The 19,149-nt window shown below is 42.9% G+C and overlaps 3 protein-coding genes across 4 annotated transcripts in view; 1 reads left to right on the top strand and 2 right to left on the bottom strand.

The window, feature by feature from the left end:
- filip1l (filamin A interacting protein 1-like) overlaps nucleotides 1–2,524 on the top strand; it is a 62,628-nt gene extending 60,104 nt beyond the window's left edge. The window contains exon 6 of the mRNA XM_070855692.1: nucleotides 2,237–2,524. Coding sequence (XP_070711793.1) covers nucleotides 2,237–2,458 — 222 coding nt within the window. The 3' untranslated portion in view covers nucleotides 2,459–2,524. The remainder of the gene's footprint in view (nucleotides 1–2,236) is intronic.
- Nucleotides 2,525–4,167: 1,643 nt separating this feature from the next.
- Nucleotides 4,168–12,081, bottom strand: LOC139223848 (epithelial cell-transforming sequence 2 oncogene-like). The gene is made up of 21 exons (XM_070855853.1): nucleotides 11,935–12,081; nucleotides 10,651–10,763; nucleotides 10,400–10,562; nucleotides 9,995–10,250; nucleotides 9,678–9,912; nucleotides 8,923–9,010; nucleotides 8,615–8,780; nucleotides 7,939–8,067; nucleotides 7,742–7,834; nucleotides 7,265–7,471; nucleotides 7,051–7,154; nucleotides 6,739–6,903; nucleotides 6,564–6,650; nucleotides 6,045–6,154; nucleotides 5,752–5,899; nucleotides 5,469–5,542; nucleotides 5,223–5,379; nucleotides 5,055–5,120; nucleotides 4,849–4,937; nucleotides 4,395–4,567; nucleotides 4,168–4,302 (listed from the first exon to the last, which is right to left on the bottom strand). The coding sequence occupies exons 1-21, from the start codon at nucleotides 12,079–12,081 to the stop codon at nucleotides 4,169–4,171; spliced, it is 2,904 nt and encodes a 967-aa protein (XP_070711954.1). The 3' UTR covers nucleotide 4,168.
- Nucleotides 12,082–13,237: 1,156 nt separating this feature from the next.
- Nucleotides 13,238–16,246, bottom strand: ccdc28a (coiled-coil domain containing 28A). 2 transcript variants are annotated; one of them, XM_070855575.1, is made up of 6 exons: nucleotides 16,059–16,246; nucleotides 15,691–15,883; nucleotides 15,381–15,562; nucleotides 15,034–15,188; nucleotides 14,710–14,732; nucleotides 13,238–14,540 (listed from the first exon to the last, which is right to left on the bottom strand). In XM_070855575.1, the coding sequence occupies exons 2-6, from the start codon at nucleotides 15,852–15,854 to the stop codon at nucleotides 14,486–14,488; spliced, it is 579 nt and encodes a 192-aa protein (XP_070711676.1). In that variant the 5' UTR covers nucleotides 15,855–15,883; nucleotides 16,059–16,246; the 3' UTR covers nucleotides 13,238–14,485. The 2 variants fall into 2 exon arrangements, with proteins under 2 accessions (XP_070711676.1, XP_070711677.1); XM_070855576.1 differs by having other exon boundaries at nucleotides 16,110–16,246.
- Nucleotides 16,247–19,149: the final 2,903 nt, after the last annotated feature.

The following is a 19,149-nucleotide window of genomic DNA, read 5'->3' as shown; positions in this document are numbered from 1 at the left end:
AAGGGTATTTGAAAAGCCAACGGGGATGGTTGCTTCTGTTGGCTGAGAGGCTGTAATCACACTAGACTCAAATTCTGGGGTGAAATAAAACATCAAAAACACCAAACATTGTGATGCAAGTTTAAACAATCGGCTACTAACGTGAATCAAGAGCAGCCCAGAAAGTCTCATTACCACCCTCCATGCCAGAAAGACAAGTTGTGTATCGCGCTGCAGGCGAGAGCGGACTTCCTTGTTTTAGTGCACAGTGATAATAATCGCGGAGGAAGTTGCTCACCTTGACCTACGGGCACAATAAAATCAGGGAAGGACAATAAAGAGTGGTATGAGGGCTTTCTCTAAACAAAAGGCTTCGTACTGTGTGTGTGAGTGTGAGGGGGCAGACACTGGGAGAGTAGCCTCTCTCTCACACACCAAAACAAACCTCGTGTTTGGTTGCCATAGAAACAGCCGCGCCGGTACTGTGGCAGAGGAAGTGCTTAGCTGAACTCCTGCTGCACTGCTGATATACGAGAGAACAAAGCCGCACATTAAGGCCTCTTTCCATGTAAAATCAACAGCACTCCCATGACGTGGAGCCCATACAGATTTTCTGGCCCATTAGCTCTGCTGAAGCACAGGCTCTATTTATTCTGAAATTTATACCCCGTATGAATATTTAAGGATGTAGTTCACTGCAGGTTTTTGTTAATTCTCAAAACCTCAAGCCACACGTAAACACATCCAAGTGCTTTTTCTCGAGCGAGGGGTTTGGTGTTCAGCGTGTTGCTTGGGGATAAAGTAAGTGGGTGTGATGAGACTCATGGAAAGACTGAGAGGCTTCAGTGTCACTCGGCTGCAGAAACGCAGACCAGATCAATGGCATTTGTTTCAAACAGTGTACAGGCGCGTCTTGTCAGCACATTCGGCAAAACGCAATTACCTTTTGTAAAAGTAAGTGCTGAGGAAAAGGAGGAACCAAGCTGTGAAAATCAAACTATGTGCCAATTACATCCCTTAATATCTTTGAGGAACTGCCTGGTGACTATTGCCATAGATAGATTTAGTCTGTGCAGCAGAAAACTACGAGCTGACTGAGACATATTACGACAGAAATACAGATACAAAAACAAGGAGCATGACATCTTAGAGCATCCTAGAAACTGCTGCATTAGATGACAGCAACAAGTGTGGTTACACGCACAAAGTACTTTGCATAATTGCTCATATCCATCATAGTATCAAATTAGGAATGCTTATAAAATCACTTCATCCTGCTCACGCATTTGTAAGAAGCACACAAAGTGTATGTGGTTCAGTATACTGGCTGTTTGTGAGCTTACTCGCAATCGTGGAAACATCTTATCACAGTTCCTGTAAACAGGATATGGTTTCTACTGTACAGGGACTGATCCACAAGTGATGTACCTCAGTATGCTGGCAGACATGCTGCTGCGCATGTAAACACGCTGATTAAAATGCGATTGCACAGTAAGCAGAGCAGCAAGTTGTTTAAGAATCTGAGAAATGTGATGTTAACCGTCGTGTTTCATTTTCTCGTTTGCAGATTGCGCTGCAAACACTGGTTTCTAAGCAACAAACTCACAGTGTTAGAAATAATGGGAATAGCTGGGACTAAATTTGAGAACAATGAGAAAAGCAATCTCTTCCATTAGCAGGCTGTTTCAGCACAGATGGTAAATAATTAAAACAAAAACATTTCTGGAGCTGCAACTAACAATTACTTTCATGTCCTCTATAATTCATCCAATTTGATCTTTGGAAAAAGCAAACTGAACGATGGACAAAACAGCAGAAAAAGCAATTATTGTAGGTAACTTTGTATATCATATAACACTCAATATGCAACATTGCTGGAAGGATGTTGTGCATTTCCATAGTGGCAGCCATGGCAGAAGCCTTCTCTTCACCTCCTTTTTTATATTATACTGTTTCATATCTTGTTTATATGGGATAATTCTTTTGACCACCAAAAACCAAAAAAAAAAAAAAGTTCTTTTAGGGACAGAATCTTCAAGTAAAGTCTGAAGTACATAAAATATGATCTGACATCATCTAGTGGTCGTCATCAGTATTGCATCACGTCTTGACTGCGCTACCAGAAACAGTTCACTCAAAATCATTGTGTTATTGTATATACTGTATGAGTATATCCTCATTTTCCAGCCTTTAATGCTACAGTATTGATACTTTTTGTCAGATGTTTAGTTCAGCATTTGCCTATTTATTCCCACAGATACCTCTAGAAGCATTCCGACGACCAGGACCGACAAGAATCCCCAAACCGAAGGGCTTCAGCTCCCAGAAAGGGACAAACAGCCCGGCAGCAACCCTGGGACTGCACAGCAGGAGTCAGCCGCTACAGACTCCTCCAGCCGCTGGGAAAGAGCAGCCCACACACACGCCTGCAGCACACAACAACAACAACAACCCCCATCTAGTGAACCGCAGACTGTAATACTTGATATTCTTTTCAATCTTTTGGGGCAAAAGGTAAGGTTATATTATATTTCTCCAACACGTAAAAACTTCCTCTTAGTTACTTTAGATATGCGGAAATGTGTCTAAAAATATCAAATATAAAGTAAAAACTACCTGCAAAAAATGGTAAAAAGTACTGCTTTTTTATTTTTTAAATCTTTTAAGAAACCAGCTGTTTTATTATTTCTCATCTGTGGTGCTCGGAAGACAGAAGATTAGGTCATTATATGTTTAATGTGTACACACTACCACTGTTAGCTGTAAATAAACACACAAAGCATTTTAGAAAGTAGCTCCCACATTCATTTCATATTTAACGTCACAGATCTGTGTGAAGATGCCACTGTGATCATAATAAATGAAACTGAGGAGTAAAACTAGAGCGTTAAGTACGTTACGTGGTTATGTTGTCGAAAGAAAATGAATGTTTCGTTGTATTGCCAGTGTTTGTATTGATCCTTATCAGTCACACAGCCATTTATCCATTTCTAGAGATGGAGCACATGGGTATTTTTTAAATAAGTGGCAATAATGTACATAAGTGTATAAGTGTTGTAACACAGCTCCTTGATCGTATTAATCTCTAAAATGTGACATTTGTGTTATTTTTGGTTATCAATAAAGATTTTTTATACCAGGAACACGAGAGAGGTCTCTGATCTGATTATTAAAAAATCTGATACCACGATTCTGTATATACTGAATAAAAAAAAAAACACCTTAATACAAGTTGTGCATCAAATTTAATGTAAAAAATGAAGTTGGAACATTTGCATTGTGACATTTAGTTTTATAAAGACTGAAAACTTGAAATGAACTGATGACTTTTTATGATTTTATATCAAGTGTTGACATTTAAAGGGCTGATTGCCAAAGAGGGATGCTAATATAATATAATAGCTGATGTTACAGGCTTTAACGTCAGAAATACAGACCGACCATATAGTCTGAAGGGCTCCTGGTTTCTGAGCAGGGTCGGCCCCAGAACAAATGTGGCACTTGGTTTGTTTATGACCCCAACAAAGGTTAAGCAAGAGCAGCAAGCACACACAGAGTGTTCAGCACAAAAGATGAGTCAGGATCAAACACGACTGATGAGCCACTTTCTAATATCCACTGCGACTGATGCAGCTGTCGACGCACTGCACACAAAACAACTCATAAAAAGCCGATAAAACTGCAGCGAAACCACCAGTTTAGTGCGACAGGTGAGAAATGACGACTAGATTGTTGTGAGCAATATTCATCATGCCGCACTGCTGGAGTGTTGTAATGCTTTTTGCCATCTGACAGTATTTTGTTCAAGTATTGTGTGTATTATGAGTTGTGAATGTGGAGAAATTGATATGTACTGTAATACTAATAAAAACAGGACTGAGCAAAATGATAAAACTGATAAAATATTGGATACACAGACTAAAGTTATAACCACATTCCCTTATAGTGACTTCTGAAAATAATCATTACGACTGTAAGTTACCTCTGGTGATACTTTTAGGGTGGACATGAGACACTCAGAACACCATTTAAACGCTGTTAGGAGTAATATGCCTTCATATCATATCATAAAGTGGAAAAATAATCGCCTTTGAAGATTTCCTGGATTTCTAAACATGTTTCCACATGAAAAGAGCCAACAGTGGTGTCCAAACCTCCTCTTGTCTTGCCGGCGTATCGCCAGGCGTCGTCACTGATGTCCGGTCAGAGCGGATTTCACGGCTGAGCGCAGCACGGACAGGAAGTACTCTCTCTCTTCACCTCTTTCCGTGGCACAAACCCAGGAACGACGAGGACCCTCAAGGACAAACGCATGACGCACATCTACAGAGAAAGACGTTCACATTCCTGTCACTTTCAGGACAAATCAGGCTTTAACCATCATGTCATCATTCTTTATGTGGCGAAAAACTCACAGCGCGTGTGTGTGATCTCTCTGACAGCCAGGCAGGAGAGAGCCACCGAGGCCAGGAAAGTGTGTGTGCTCCGGTGAGCCAACGTGAAAGGTGTGTGATGCACATTTCGTTGCGTCAGCACCAAAGCGTCATTAAACAGGAACAGGCCCACATCGGACACATACTCAAAGGTCCTAATCAAACACACACACACAAAGCAATTACTACAAATCCTGAATCTAAACATAAATCTTTCTGACAAAACTATTTCTGTTATATGGCATACTAGGCTCAATGTAAAGTAGAATCAGTTGGGATGGAACTAGTAATTAGTGTAAAGCTGTTGGTAAAATATTCAAAAGGTTGCTTGATTATTCATCTCCCAAGTGAGGGGAAGATTTCTAGATCCAAGCTGACAGACCCCCCCCCCCCACTCTGACCATGTGACATCAGCAGGAACAGTTGGTGCTGATACCTGAGTGAGTCTGGGATCTGTTCATCAGGGCTCCTGAGCAAAGCAGCATCCTGCGTTATCATCAGCTGCCTGTTTCCTTCACTGAGCTTCTACACACACACACACACACACATACAGGACACACACCGTGGTCATTACAACAACAAAAAAAATGTGCAAGTGGATGTGAGAAGAACTAAAAGAGAGAGACTGAGCTGTGTTTTTACCGGACAGCCTTGGATCATCTGCTGCGTTTCCTCCAACAGCTCGTCTCTCTCCGAGTTACGCTTTAACTGCAACACAACAACACGTGTGTGTGTCCGGCGCACTAAACACAGAAATGCAACAGATTCCACACTTAAACTCGCTGACTAGGTTCTCTGTGAGTATTGTACCTTCTGCATGAATTCTCTGAACTGAAGCAGAGTGTTGAGGGCAGAGCAGAGGTGAGTGTGGTCGGGGTGATCGGGCCGAGTGTGGAAAGACAGAGCTTGAAGCAGCGTCACATACTCCTGTATTCTCCACAGTGGACACAGCAGCAGCTCCTGCAGGCTTCACAAACACACACACAACCATAAGGCTACTTAATCCATAGCTTTTTTTTGCTCAGGTAAGGATAATAACTGCCTCTATGCTGTTACCTCAGCATGTGTGTTGCAAGAGTTCTGTCTGCTCTTCTCAGGAAAGCTCGAAACGGAGGCTTTGTCTCCCTGCACTGACACACATACACACAACACATTAAAATTGGCTGTGATTAAACTTAAATAAATCATAGATTCAGTTTAATTAGCCAGGAGTACTGTGTGTTTGATTACATATGAAAAAGGACAAAGCTGATGTGTCTTAAACAGACTTTATAGACTTAAACTCACAATATTCCTGATCAAACTCTCCATAAAGGCACAAACGCGGTTTTGGCTTTACCTTGTCGATGGTGCGGAGTGCAGTGGTGTAGTTGTTGAGGTAATTGGTGTAGACTCTGAGTTTTGAGCACAGTTTTACAAACACATCTCCGACGCACTGCTCTGCACCCCACTGCTGCAGCCTGGCCTGTAAATCCACCTGAAACACTCTGCAACAAACACACACATCTATCAGGCCATGTCCACACAGAGGGACACAAACAGCACAGCATCTTACAAATACTGTGTGAGTGTGTGTGTGTGTGTGTGTGTGTGTGTGTGTGTGTGTGTGTGTGTGTGTGTGTGTGTGTATACCTGTTGAGCTCGAGTATGTGCTTGACAGGGCTGAGGACAATGTGGAGGTCGGTGCAGCTGAGGATGGCTCTGTTAGAGTTCAGAGCTGCTGTCAGAGGCTCCTGGTAAACCTTCAGCACAAAGGAAGGACAGCTATGGATTAAACCCCCCCACTCTGGTTTTATAATGCTGAGAGTCACTTCAGCCCTCAGACATCAACACGGATCCTGTCTGCACCAAATAATCACACACAGCACTTGCTGGGTTGGCTGTTGCTCTGAATATCATGATTCTAATCAAAAAGGGAGAATATAATCCATGCAGCTGCAGGGCCATGATTCAAATACCTAGTTTAATACAAATGCCCCATAGCTTGCTGAACAACCCTGGACATCATTATCTACTATTCATTCAGTTTCAGTGGAAATATTTCTAAGTCTGATTAGACTCCATGTCGCCTGAAACTGAACCGGAAGCAATGGCCCTTCCAGAACTAAGCATGTGATAGTGCAACCAGGTTTATTAATTATCAATCCGTACCTTGAGCACGGCGCCTAGCCTCCTCAGATAAATGCACTCGCTGTGGTGCAGCTCTCTGGCGACTGCACCTCTCCAATCCAACACCGTCTACAGACAGAGAGAAAGAAACTTGTTGAGTTGAGAAGAAGTGTGATCCTTCAGTCCTCTCTGAAGGAAGAGTTTAAAGCAAACACACCTGTGGCAGCGCAGGTATACGACCGGAGCGTTTCTGTGAGCTATGCGGTGCGAAAGAGAAATCTGCTTCTCTGTTTCCCCACTTTTCCTCTTTACTAGCCTCCTCTCCACCCTCCTCCTCACTCCATCTAGTCAGGAAGGTGGCAAGAAACTCCAAAGGTCTGCTCTGAAGATGGAAGAGCAGACATAAAGAAACACTCACTTGGACTGCCGGCCTGTTATTAACCGTTACTGATAGAAGCAACATTGAAAGAAAGTGCGTATTGAAGAGATATGACGGGTGCATTATAAAAACCTTCACAGTAATCCCCACCTCTTCCCGTCTTGTGAGAGCAGTGAGTCCCTCAGTCAGAGCCTCATTTAGATCTTTGGACACACAAAGTTCCTCGAGGCAGATTTTCTCCCCCAGAAAATGACCTATAAATATAATAACACATAATAACAAAACTTTACAGGACACAGCCATGCAGGCATTTGTTGAAACCTGTCAGCGGTCCAGCTGCGTCTGTACGTATGGTGAAACCCACCCAGAGCTCGGCTCCTGGCCAGGAGGCCGGCCCGCTGTAGCTGGGGCCCCAGGCTGCCCCTCAGCTCCCCCAGAGCCTCCTCCATCCACCGGGCCTGTCTGCACCAGCCCTGCAGCACACTCTCGCACACAAACTGCAGCGGCGGGGCTGCTGGCTGCTGCTCCGAGAGTCCGGTGCACACACTGCCGTCAGACCACTCGCTCAGGACTGGGAAAAACACAAAAACACATTTCCTTGTGTCTTTAACATGTTGTTTAACTGTAAGTTCACACTTGGTGGTGGGCACTGTAGTAGATAACATGCAATCACTTCGATTTCGCTTCTTGTTGAAACTTTTGGTTAACATAGTAGCAGCAAAAGCAGTTTAATACTCCAGCAAACTGACCTTAAGCAGCTACTTTGTGAACAACCTGGGGGCTCTAGACAAACATTTTTCAGTTTCTCAGTCTTAGTCTTTCTTGTACATGGGTGACTCACTGTTCTGGAAACTTCCGGTGGCAAAACCCATTGGTGCCCGAACCTCCAGACCAGTCAGCGTAGAGAGAGTGTGGATGAGAGCCACTCCTGCCGCTGAGGACGGGAGGGAGAGCGAGACACAGCATAAGAAGACGTTAGTGAGACCTATGCAGGCACAGAGATACAGATTAGAGAGAAGAACGTCTGTGTCTACCTACCAGATGCACCCAGCGGGGAGAAGATGTCAATCCCTCCTCCTTCCTCAGTTGGTGCCACCCAGCCACACAATTTTTCCCAGAATTCTCTATGGTCGGGGGTCAGAAGAGTCCTCTCTGATAGGGTACTGTCTGAAGGGTCAAATGTAACCAAAGTGGATCACTAAACAGAAAATACGGTTCCCTAAAACTTTTCAGAAACTAAAATTTAAGCTGTTGTCTCAGTTTGAGCTATTTATTTTCAATTATTGGGGTTTGAAAGGTTAGTTGGCAAACTTGTGAATGTTTTACGACATGAACTAAACACTGAAAATATACAGTAGAACATTTTCCAGTAAAATATGGTTCAGTAAGTGACGACTTTGTGGGCAAAAAGCATAACTTGAATCATTAAATTAAAACCAGGGCTCACTGATGTGTGTGTGGTGACTCTGTAGGTAATTAATCAGATTAATGTCAGATTTATGACAGTTAGTCTACTCTTAGCCAAGGGACGAGAATAGCCTTGGTCTTTAAAAAAAAGTACTATCAAAATAAAATGAGCCATGAAATGGTTTTAGCAGATGTGATTCACAGTATCCTCTGAGATAAACTTCTAGCATGGGGGGTTACAGTTGGACTGGAACTAACACTGGCAGTGTTTCCGCACATTAGGACACACAGGATTATTAGTTCTCACTGAGAAGAAGATGGATTTCCTCTGTTCCTCCTGGAGCAAGAAGGCCCAGCCTCTGAGTGCTCTGCCCAGAAATAGCCCTCTCCACCTGGGTTAACAGAGCTGAGAGAGTCCCTCTGTGGTCGTAGAGAACCACAATCACTCCCGCCTTCACACCACTCAGCACCAGCTAGATTAAACATAGAGAGAAAGAAAACAGCAGACGGGGAGAAATATTATATGTTATCTTCCCACTGTGCTCTCCTCCAGCTCGTACAATATAGGTGTTGATTTGGGCTGACTCAGTGATGGACTAGTTATGTTTTTTTCACCTCATAGGCAGGAATTCTGTTGGAGATCAACAGTAAGAGGGCAGGAGGGGGCAGACGGATGGGAGAGACTGTGCTCGGCAGCGCAGGCCTGTGGGTGAAGGAGGACAGCGCTCCACTGGCTTTGTTCGGTCTTTCACTGAAAGTTAAGGTGGAGGTTTGGTTAGAATTCACATCTCAGCTTTACTGCATAAAAAGCCTTTTATAAAAATAGCTGGGAAATGTGCTTATTTGCATCGTATCCTAAAACACAGGTAACTTATGGCAGTGACTACGTTTATATGCACACTAGTTTAGTATTAATCCGATTATGACAATATGTCTAATTCCATGTGGGACATGCAGGTATTATTTAGGTTTTAGGAGCCTTCTTTAGACATGTATTCAGTACATCCAGATTATGCGTCTCAGGGGTTTTTACCACAGTTTATGATGCACGTTTCAGGTCAGGAGTAGAGACACACCTGACAAACATCTTGACAGATGTGGACATCAACAGGTTTTTGGATATGTACAAATATAAAGAGTTTTTCAAGTTCACATGGTCAAACAAGTCAATAACTGGGGGAGAAAATTGCAAAAATCCTGTTTTAATGCAAAGAAGCAAAGCATGTGTGGCTCCAGCGTGGTGGTGTGTACATATTCCTCTTCATTGGCCGTGTAAACAGCTTAGTAGGATCACTGTCTATTTCAGAATAAGTGCAAAACCCAGAATATTGTGTGCATGTTAACAGAGTCACTGGAGCAGTCAGTGTCACCTGTTAGAGCTGGAGGCCTGGACCCTCTGCAGGCTCTGAGAAGCAGACATGGCCTCTCCTCTCTCCAGGCTAAGACTGAGGCTGGGAGACACAACAGTCCTTGGAGGCCAGGAGAGAGAGGGCCGAGAGCTGAATGTTACTCCAGTGCTAGGCCTCCATGTTTGGGTGCTTCCACCTCTGGCTCCCTCTGGCTTTGTGTAGCTGCCCCAGGGTCTCCTGGTTCTCATAGAGAGGCCTGTGAACATCACACATATCGATCAGCAGGAAAGACAAGACAGGGTTGAGATAATAGTTCAAAGTCTTTCCTTTCCACTCACTCTTTTCCTCCTTTAGTTTGTCTCTGATCATCTGCCTGATCCTCCTCTCCTTCCTCCTCTCTTCCTCCTCCTCCGTCTCCCCCGTGCTTTGCTGGTTGAGGGTCCCGTACTGCTCGGCCGCCTCCCGGGGGGTGAGCCAGTCCAGCTTGGACACGCAAGCGATGTAGTGGTTCTTCCACGCTCCAAATTCTCTCTCTCCTGGAGTGTAAGGAAGGAACCAGCCTCTTCTGATGCACCGGCCCGCCCAGAGACAGTCCTGGGAAGGAGAAGAGACAGAGAGCAAAGAAAATAGTCTCATTGTAAGTGGGTAAAAACTACAGATTTCATTTATGCAGACCAGACTTGAGGATGATCTGATCTCATCCCCTCTAATTCTTCAATCTCTCTCTATTGTGGGCCTCTCACCTGCTCAGCTAGGACCCTCCAGTGCCAGCTGACCTGGGCGGCGGTGCAGAGGTCACGAGGGGACAGAAATGACATCACATACAGGGACAGGAACCGAGGCAGCACCGCCGTGAAGTCAACTTGAGTCACAGGAACCGTCTCGTTCAGCAGATCCCTGCAGCACCTGCTCAGATTGTCAGAGGTTTTCATTTTAAAGTCTTACAGAGAAAAACAAATGCACAAAATAAAGAGAGGGTGGAAAAAGACCTTACTTGAGCTGCGACTTGGTGCAGCGTGCGAGCAGAGCGTGCAACAGGCGTTTCCTCTGTCCGTCCGTCCACAGATCAAACCAGTGGAGCACAAGAGTCATCCTCTCCTCAAATAACTGGGAGTAAATGTGGAAATACACCAGCAAACTTTATGAAGTGCACCTCGCTGCATGATAGTCTGGCTGCTCTGCCAAAAAATACAGAACAGGCTTCCAAAACACTGATGAGGACTGTGAGAGTTATTAAGTTAATTAATAGAGAAAGTAAGACTGTTGGTCTACTGGGGCCATTAAAGGTCAAGTCTCCATTTTTGGATCACTGCCTTTTTGTTTTCTTTGTGTTATTAAAAGGGGAAACAGAAGGCTTCATCTCAGTGTAAATGCATTCTTTACGACAGTGTCGTCCATCCAGGAAAGCACCATTCATTTCCTCGTATACGCAGCGGAATTTACTGGGGATTTAGACAAGGGAGAAGCACAGAGGGCCCATGGGTGAAAATACTGGAATGAAACCATAAAGGAGTGTATAGTCTGTCAACTGAAGTTAGGATAAAGACTGCAGTTGTGCGTTTACATGATATTTAAATCATTATCACACATAAATAGATGTCTGAGCCTTTCTGAATGAACTACCTTCTACTAGCTGTCATTGTGACAACACCCACAGAGCTCTGACAGATTTCTCACACTAATAATTTCCTTTGACAAACTGCTTATGAGCTCCCTTTTCAATAGAGAATATAAATAAAAACAAGCCCTTAGAGAGTGTGTGTGTGTATAATCACTGACATCCAGAGCTACAGTACCTACTATAAACTGTAATTCTGCTTGCATGCATTCATCCTGGTTTAGGGGACTTGATCCTTGATGCCCAAAGCACCTCTGTACACAACTAACGATATGCAATGCAGGTTAAATTAGAAAATAATGAAGTTACCTTGGATTTCTTGTCCGTGCGCAGTTGACTGGACGCACATAACCTACTGTAGAGGAACTAATCAGACTAATTAACTACCTCTGCAGCTCACTCATGTTATAACTCATGTTAGAGTTACTGGTGACACGGAACATACAGGTTCTTTTATGACATACAGCAGAATGCATCTTTAAATGACAAGAAGTTGTTGGATGGGTTGGATTATTTCATATCATAGTCTGGCAACACTCGTCAGAATAATAATCTGGTCAATCCTGCCATCTGGTGGCTGCCAATGAAATAGATGTGATGTAACTAAAAGTTTCCTCCATTAGCCGTCAGAAGAGGCTCTGCACTGTTAGCTGGTCTGACCTGCAGGTTGCTGCTCCTGTGGTTCAGGGGGGTCCAGCTGCTGAAGGTCTGGGACCGCAGGCTGCAGACCTGCTGCGGATCAAAGTCGGTCCCTCTGAGCTGCCAGCGCTTCACCGAGTGCGGGGTGGGTGTCAGGCTGCTCTCCATGTCCCCACCCAGGAAAAAAACAAAACACTGCGAGAAAAAACCTCTGATTTCTGCTTAAATCTCTGAACTCCGGTTCACAAACAACAGGCTGCCAGTGCACCGCCCGCTGCTCCGTCACCTTAGAGACGCACCAACACAAGGATGAGCGCATTCCTCCACACTGCACATGAATAAGTAACCACAGGGCCTCAGGTCAGGGAACACACAGCAGGCTGTCAGCACACCACTGCAGTCACATTGTAAGTGAAGATAAGTGACTTCATTTCAATGTGTGACATGGAAGCATAAAAAACATAAAACCATGATGCAGTCCAAAAGTGCTAAAATCACTGATATCATGATGCAAAGGTCAGACATTACAGGCAAACACATCATCTTTTCATGCCATGTTGTGTCTTCTTTCAGATGAGCGGAGAGAAAACGTCTGAAATATACATTCAGGTGTTTATTTTACTACACTTTACCTAATTCCATAGCTTTAAGGGCTGTTAAATCAAAAAGAGTTTTTCTCTCACACTGACAGTAATTTCCACTTCAGTAGCACTTACATACATCAAACGTTCCAGTTTATATTCTAAAGGTTTTTTTTCTTACTGAGGGATGTGTTCTTATATCATTCATATCCTGATTTATACGTTTTATTCCTAAAAACATTTAGGAATAAAATTGTATGTTCTGGTTTACAGTGTCCTCTGTACACACCTCTGGCTCTCATACGTCAATAAAATGAAACCACTTTGAACCTGGTTTTATCCAAAGTTCAGAGTTTTGTTCTGGAAATATATGCAAATTGGTGCATATTTAATTAGATAATACATAGTTTGCATATTCAACCCTACAATTTCAGAGATCTTTTGAAACAAAAAATACTGTGTCTTACTGTGAGTGGCCAACTGGGGGAGTTTCATGGTGATAGCTTTTGATTAAAAGTGTACTCTATTCACCTTGATTAATAATTAATGTATTAAATAGACAGAAGAGCTGAAACAGGTCAAGTGCTATTATATCCTCAGTAACCAGTGCTGTACATGACTCTTCAAATTTGTAGTCAAAGATAAAATGATATGCTAATTAATGCACAAAGATGCTACAGCAGTATTAGGTTAGATTGGGGGGGGTGGGGGGGTAATGGATGGTTTAAAAAGTGTAACCAAGATTTTCAGACAACACATTTATTAAGTCAATAAAAAGAAAAAGATAAAATACTTCAAAATAATCCCCCATCAAACACCGGTTAAAAGAAAAGGTAGGATTTACAATCAAAGCAGCATCAAATGATTACATCGTCTAAAAACACAGAATCCAAACCCAAAAATCAGCAGGTTCCATGTAAGTCAATTACAAGGTCAGAACCAATAAGGCAAAAATGATGAAATTAAGAAATTAAGGCATGGCTGTGATGTCAACATTTGGATTATTCTTTTCCAGCGTCAAACCAACACACCTGTGATAATGTGCAGTGTGTTCTGCATGTTGCATGGATATGTGCAAATATATTCAACACTGAGCAAGGTGTTGGCGGTGATACGAGACCACTCACAAGTAGCAAGGGGTCAGCTGCAAAATCACAAACTGCAGTCATTGCTTTTCTTTGACCCAGAACTGTTACTACCCAGTCTGTTTAAATGTTACCGTTTATATGAATTCATCTAAAAGTCAATCTAATCAGGATTTTATTGTCACACATAAGATCTAAGCTTGTGTTAAAGTTCTATATTGGGGAAAAAAATGTATTTCCGCCTCTGGGTCTTTCGTTTGTGACGTTCCAGACACTGACCTGTGATGGTAGCTATGAAAAAGTGCAGCAGAATAAGTTTATCTATATGTGGAAATTGCTGAAGGTGCGAGTTTGCAGTCTGTTCACTTTTTAAGGAAGCTGATAAACAAAGTCTGAAGATGTGAATTAACCAGCTGTTGGACAAAACAAGGTGAGTTTTGTAACAATATCACTTTGGTTAGCGATGTACTGCAAATCTAGACCGTTTGGAAATGAGTGAACTGACTAGATATTGACTTTAAACAGGCCATGACAGGGATGCACCAGGGCCACTATGTGAAGTACACAACACTGTAGCTCAGTGAGCTCATTACTGCAGTCTGGCTGTTTAGTAAGATTAGATTTCTACTCAGTATTAACCACTGTATTTAGCACTCACCGTTGGTACAATGTAAGGAGTTAAAATAGGGCCGTCAGTGCATCCCTGTTGGCCAATCCCACAATGCATACACCCCCCCTTGTGCAGACAGGGAACGCTGGTGGACAGCTTTTGTTGCCATTACTGCCATAATACTTAAGAGAAACAGTGCCTCAAGCTCGCTTCAACTCCACCTTATCTGTTGCAGCCCCTCAAGGTGGCTTAAAACAAACAGTCGGGTCAGATGGGGTTGAGAAGACAAGAGGAAATCACATGCTGGCAGTCCTCGGGATCTCTTGGGAGTCGGCGAGATTCAGTTTCTGACTGGAGAAACAGAGTCAAGGTGCAAACACAGGAGGGAATCTGACATTTTTAATCAAGACCATCACTGAACAGACAGGAAACCTGAGGGCTCTTTGACTTTAGAGCCTTTAAAAGCTATTAAGGGCTACTGTGATGGCAACACTGGTGAATCTTAAACATCAAAGGATACATAGAAGAACTCAGCTCCTCCAGCTGCGGAGAGAAAGGACATTTTGAGCTCGTTATTCATCTTAAATCAGCATTAAGGACCTTCAGTTTGCTTGTTGAACAGGATAAAGTCTCGGGAGGGGAGTAAGCAGCTAAATTCTTGCTGGGATGTTGAGTAGTTAACACCACGTCAATGAACAGCTCTATCCAGGACCACAGTAAATCCGTCCAACAGCACAATGAGCTCAGTGTGCTGCACCATTATGTATCATAAGAGGATGCTTTCACACACACACACACACATGTAAAATACAGCAAGGGTCGACTTGTGCTGCAACAGTCTTACATTAAGAAGCAGTTTGTCCATGTTGGTGTCACACGCCACTTTCCTCTGATCCTCGGGCATTTCATCCACCTCACCGTAGAGGTCAAAGTGCAAACGGGCCAGCTTCTCCTGCATCTCTCTCACATGCTCCATCTGGCCAATGGAGCACTCGTTACCTGACACAGACAGGAGAGAAGACCATCGCTGATATATGCGCACTGTTATCTTGTTAATCCCCCATCCATCTGCTTCAGTTGTCACACTTCTATCAGATCTAAAAAGGTTTGCGTGCACGCCGGTGTCATCTTTCGACACAAGTGGGACAGCGTGTGCCTCAGATTAAAACTTCCTCTCAAATTCAAAATTACCAAACGCTTGTAGTTTCCCTGAGTGGAAGTCGTTGAGGAGACTGAGCAGGCCATTCTCCATCTCCTGCACGTCTGACACATCAGTCAGGAAGGAGTGCTGGATGATGGGCGCTGCCTGGCCCTGGGTCTGATTAGCTTTACCACCCAAACCCAGATGGTACCTGGATTTATCTCTAGCTCCCCTGCAAGAACACAAAGAGTGATACTGATGATCAGGACCAGCAGCCTCAAATACATACATCCCTTCATTTGTGAGGAAGATTTAAACAATGATATACTATGATTAGTAGTGAAATAATCGTGGTCGTACCTCCTGCTCTTGCTCTTTTGGCTGGAGTGAGTCCCCATGTTATGACTGTAGCCTACGTGCCTTCCCCCGGAGGAAGCGCTTGGTTTCCGGCCAGAGCCGCCGGTCGGAGCCGCTGTGCTGGTGGAGTTCCTGGGACTCTTTCTCTTTAGCTTTCGCTCCTCCATGGCTTCATGTTACGGTGCTGCCTGGTTATCTAAATATAGGGGTAAAACACGAAAGGCTGTCAGCAGACACTACGGAGAGCGGCGTAACTTAATGCTGAATCCTGCAGAAAAAAAACCACCCAGGCGGATATTAATGTGATTCGTGACCTAGCTAACGTTAGCTTGCCAGATAGCTAGTATGCTAATCTTAAAACTCACACTGACCCCGTTTGAGTTAAATACCACAAAGAGAAGCCGATGGTCACGTTCACTTACAGCTGTTGCTGGGCTAGTCGTTTGTCGTCTGTGGCGCTGGCAGGTAGTCCACACAATTTAAACATTTGTCGAAACATACAACAATTTGTATGTATCCCGGCGGCTAGTTAGCTAGCCTGTAAACTCTGAAAACTTCCTGTTTTGGTGGGACGCAACGGGCCAATCAAGGCTAAATTCCATATCTTCAGAGAGCCACCTGTACGCCACTAAAAAATACAGTACGTCATCTCATTTAATCACAAAGATGAAATGACGATATTTTTGACTTATCTGATTGCTAAAAAATACGTGTTTTTCTGAAAGCTTATCCTAACCTGATGACAGTATCTCACCAGTTCTGCCTAGTGTCCTAAAAAGGTCCCCACACTACGAATTGGAACTGGCTCCACCATCGGCATTTCAGTGTAGTATTATCTTTTCTGTCCAGTGCAGTGACAGTTTAGTGCATCTTTAATATGCAGGGAAAAAAAGGCTGAATATCTTAAATGAGAGAACTTTGTTGTCAAAATATGAGTTATATTTAAAAAAGTATTTGCCATCTAAAATAAATGATTAGCTTATTAGTAGTAAAAACATTAAAACTACTTGATTACTTAGAAATGCATTCTAAATATCCCAGACTGAGCTTTACAAAGCACTTCATATTTCCTAAGAATAAAATAGTACATTTATGTTATTTATCTATATATTTATTTGATTTCTTTGTTATTTTTTTTTATGGTAACCATGCTCTCAGTTGCATTGTGATGAACTATGGTCATTTTCTAAGATGCTTGTTTGAACTTTTGAATGCAAGAAAATACAGAGAAGAATGTATTTTTTTCTTAAGCACTTTTCCTCTTTCTTAACATCTTAACATCCAACACCTGGTGTGATTTTAGTGACACAGACATAAACTGGCAACAGTATCTGGTGTCACTGGATGATCTCCTACATGGCTCAACTGAGGAAATCATCAAGCAATGTCTTGAAGTCCAGATATCCATTGCATTTGCTGTCCAAAACCTTTGAAATAGCACATTTCAAGGGGGATTTTCCCTTTAAAATCGACTGACCCGTGAGATGTAGCTACAAGAAATAACCACAAGGGGGAGATAAGTGAACATCCAATAATGATCCCCCTCCCTCTACTTAATTAATCAAGTATTAATAACTGATAAACATGCTGAAAAGAGGCACTTTGTAGACTTTAATTAACTGTGCATCCTTTTATAAACATAAGCTACATTCAAAATGCTGATTAATTGAATTCCACAACACTATTCAAGCCCTAATTAGTGAACACTGAATATTTTGCGCTGAATGAGGATTAAAGTCTGCGTGGTTTCGGGTCTGCAGGTGATTCTATTCCAGTCACAGTGTTGAATAGCTGCACAAATAGCTGACTTCATTCACTTTTACTGACACCAAAGGGAAACATTTCTGTCATTTACAGTGTTTGCAATTGCATTGCCGTCTCTTGTTGGTATTTACAAGATGGCCTTTATAAGTCACCCTGGAACGGGGGAAAAGCACTGGATAGCATCAGATAAATGCTTAACCTGTGAGAGAACACAAATTTCAGCGTGCAGTTAAAAGCTCTGACATCCCTTTGAGGGGTCAAGAGAAAAGAGTTCCTCTGTGAGGGTTTCTAAAATATCACATTATTAAACATTTATACGTTTTACATGTGCCGATTCTCATTGCCACTGACCAGATTGTGGGACCAGTGGTCTTATCATATGGACACCAATCCACGGAGGGACTTCCTGAACATAATTCTTGGATTTACAGCTCAGGAAACAATAGCAGTCGAAGTCCGTGCAGCCTCATTATTGCCAAAGTCTCATTCACACATATTCCTGCTTCCTGTTAGGATTTAAATTGTATTGGTATTTCCATTTACTTCAGTACCTTCTATCCGGCTGCGGTGGCTCAAATGCTGCGCTGTGGCTTTACGGCCAGATGCACATGGGTTTAAACCCAACGGGGGGTCTTGCTGTGTGGATTTTGATCTCGTGCGGGATTCTTCCAGTGCTCCACTTTCCTCCCACGATCCAAAGGGACACAGATCAGGTGAACTTTCCTGCAGAGACCCACAATGCATGCTCGGATTAGGTTTAATGTATTTGTTGTTTCACCCAAACATCCATCACAATATTTAGTGTGAATATAAAACATTAATAAAATGTAAAGCACTATTATCGCCATTACTGAGGTATTATTTTAGATTTCTATCCCAAATTTTGGACATATTCATGAGCCATTACCTTTTTAATTTCTACGGCAGCACTGTGACTAAAAGGAATCTAAAAAGGGAAAAAACAAATTCTCTGATTTCTTGAAAAAGTTCCAGAGTTTGGGGAAAACTACCTGCTGTGGAAAATGGACTCATGCTGGCCGACGATTTTCTCTCTCACTTCTGTCTGTGTTGCTCTCTCCCTCCTACCCTCTCCTGCTTTGTGAGCTTGTGTGTGTGTGTGTGTGTGTGTGTGTGTGTTTGCAGCGTGACAGGGGCTGAGTGAGGTGAACCAGGATAAAATGTTACAGATGAGCACATTTAGACTGTCGCGTCCACACAGCCATTAACTTTGTGGTGGTACACACACACACACACACACACACACTCTCACACAGAAACACACCTATCTCTCATCCATAATTGCTGTGTAGGTGCTGTTTGGAGAGCTAGCTACTAGTTACAGCCAGTTCATTCTTTTCTCATGTGCACGGCTGCTTGAATTATGCATTGGATTGTAAATGACAACTCGTTTAATTACACACCCCATCTTACTGCTAAGTTTCCTGCCTTTCTAATGTGACATTATTCCAGCATTTTAACAGACTAGCATCAGGCACTGAAGACTATAATCTGGGACAAAAAGTGATTTAGATAGATGAAACACAGAATAAAAATACCAACGCAGTTTTATTAATATGAATAAAAGCGCCTGCTTGTGTCTGCAATGAAAGCTTATTATTTCACACTTAAATTGTATCGGCTCCTCGTTTTTAAGCCTTTCTCCCCGTGAACCACAATCAGCGCAGAAATGTTCGCGTT

This window comes from Pempheris klunzingeri, chromosome 24, assembly GCF_042242105.1.
Source record: "Pempheris klunzingeri isolate RE-2024b chromosome 24, fPemKlu1.hap1, whole genome shotgun sequence".
NCBI classification, from domain to species: domain Eukaryota; kingdom Metazoa; phylum Chordata; class Actinopteri; order Acropomatiformes; family Pempheridae; genus Pempheris; species Pempheris klunzingeri.
Note: the sequence above shows the minus strand (reverse complement) of the source record. Positions and strands in the feature narration are given on the sequence as shown.

Excerpts from the sequence above, each read along its gene's own strand:
- LOC139223848 (XM_070855853.1), bottom strand. The coding sequence starts at position 12,081 with ATGGAGAGCAGCCTGACACCCACCCCGCACTCGGTGAAGCGCTGGCAG. Across the intron at positions 8,781-8,922 it reads ACAGAATTCCTGCCTATGAG|CTGGTGCTGAGTGGTGTGAA; the intron begins GTGAAAAAAACA and ends TGTTTAATCTAG. Across the intron at positions 5,380-5,468 it reads CTTGCAACACACATGCTGAG|CCTGCAGGAGCTGCTGCTGT; the intron begins GTAACAGCATAG and ends GTGTTTGTGAAG.
- ccdc28a (XM_070855575.1), bottom strand. The coding sequence starts at position 15,854 with ATGGAGGAGCGAAAGCTAAAGAGAAAGAGTCCCAGGAACTCCACCAGC. Across the intron at positions 15,563-15,690 it reads CAAAAGAGCAAGAGCAGGAG|GGGAGCTAGAGATAAATCCA; the intron begins GTACGACCACGA and ends GTGTTCTTGCAG. Across the intron at positions 15,189-15,380 it reads AGGGAAACTACAAGCGTTTG|GTAACGAGTGCTCCATTGGC; the intron begins GTAATTTTGAAT and ends TGTCTGTGTCAG.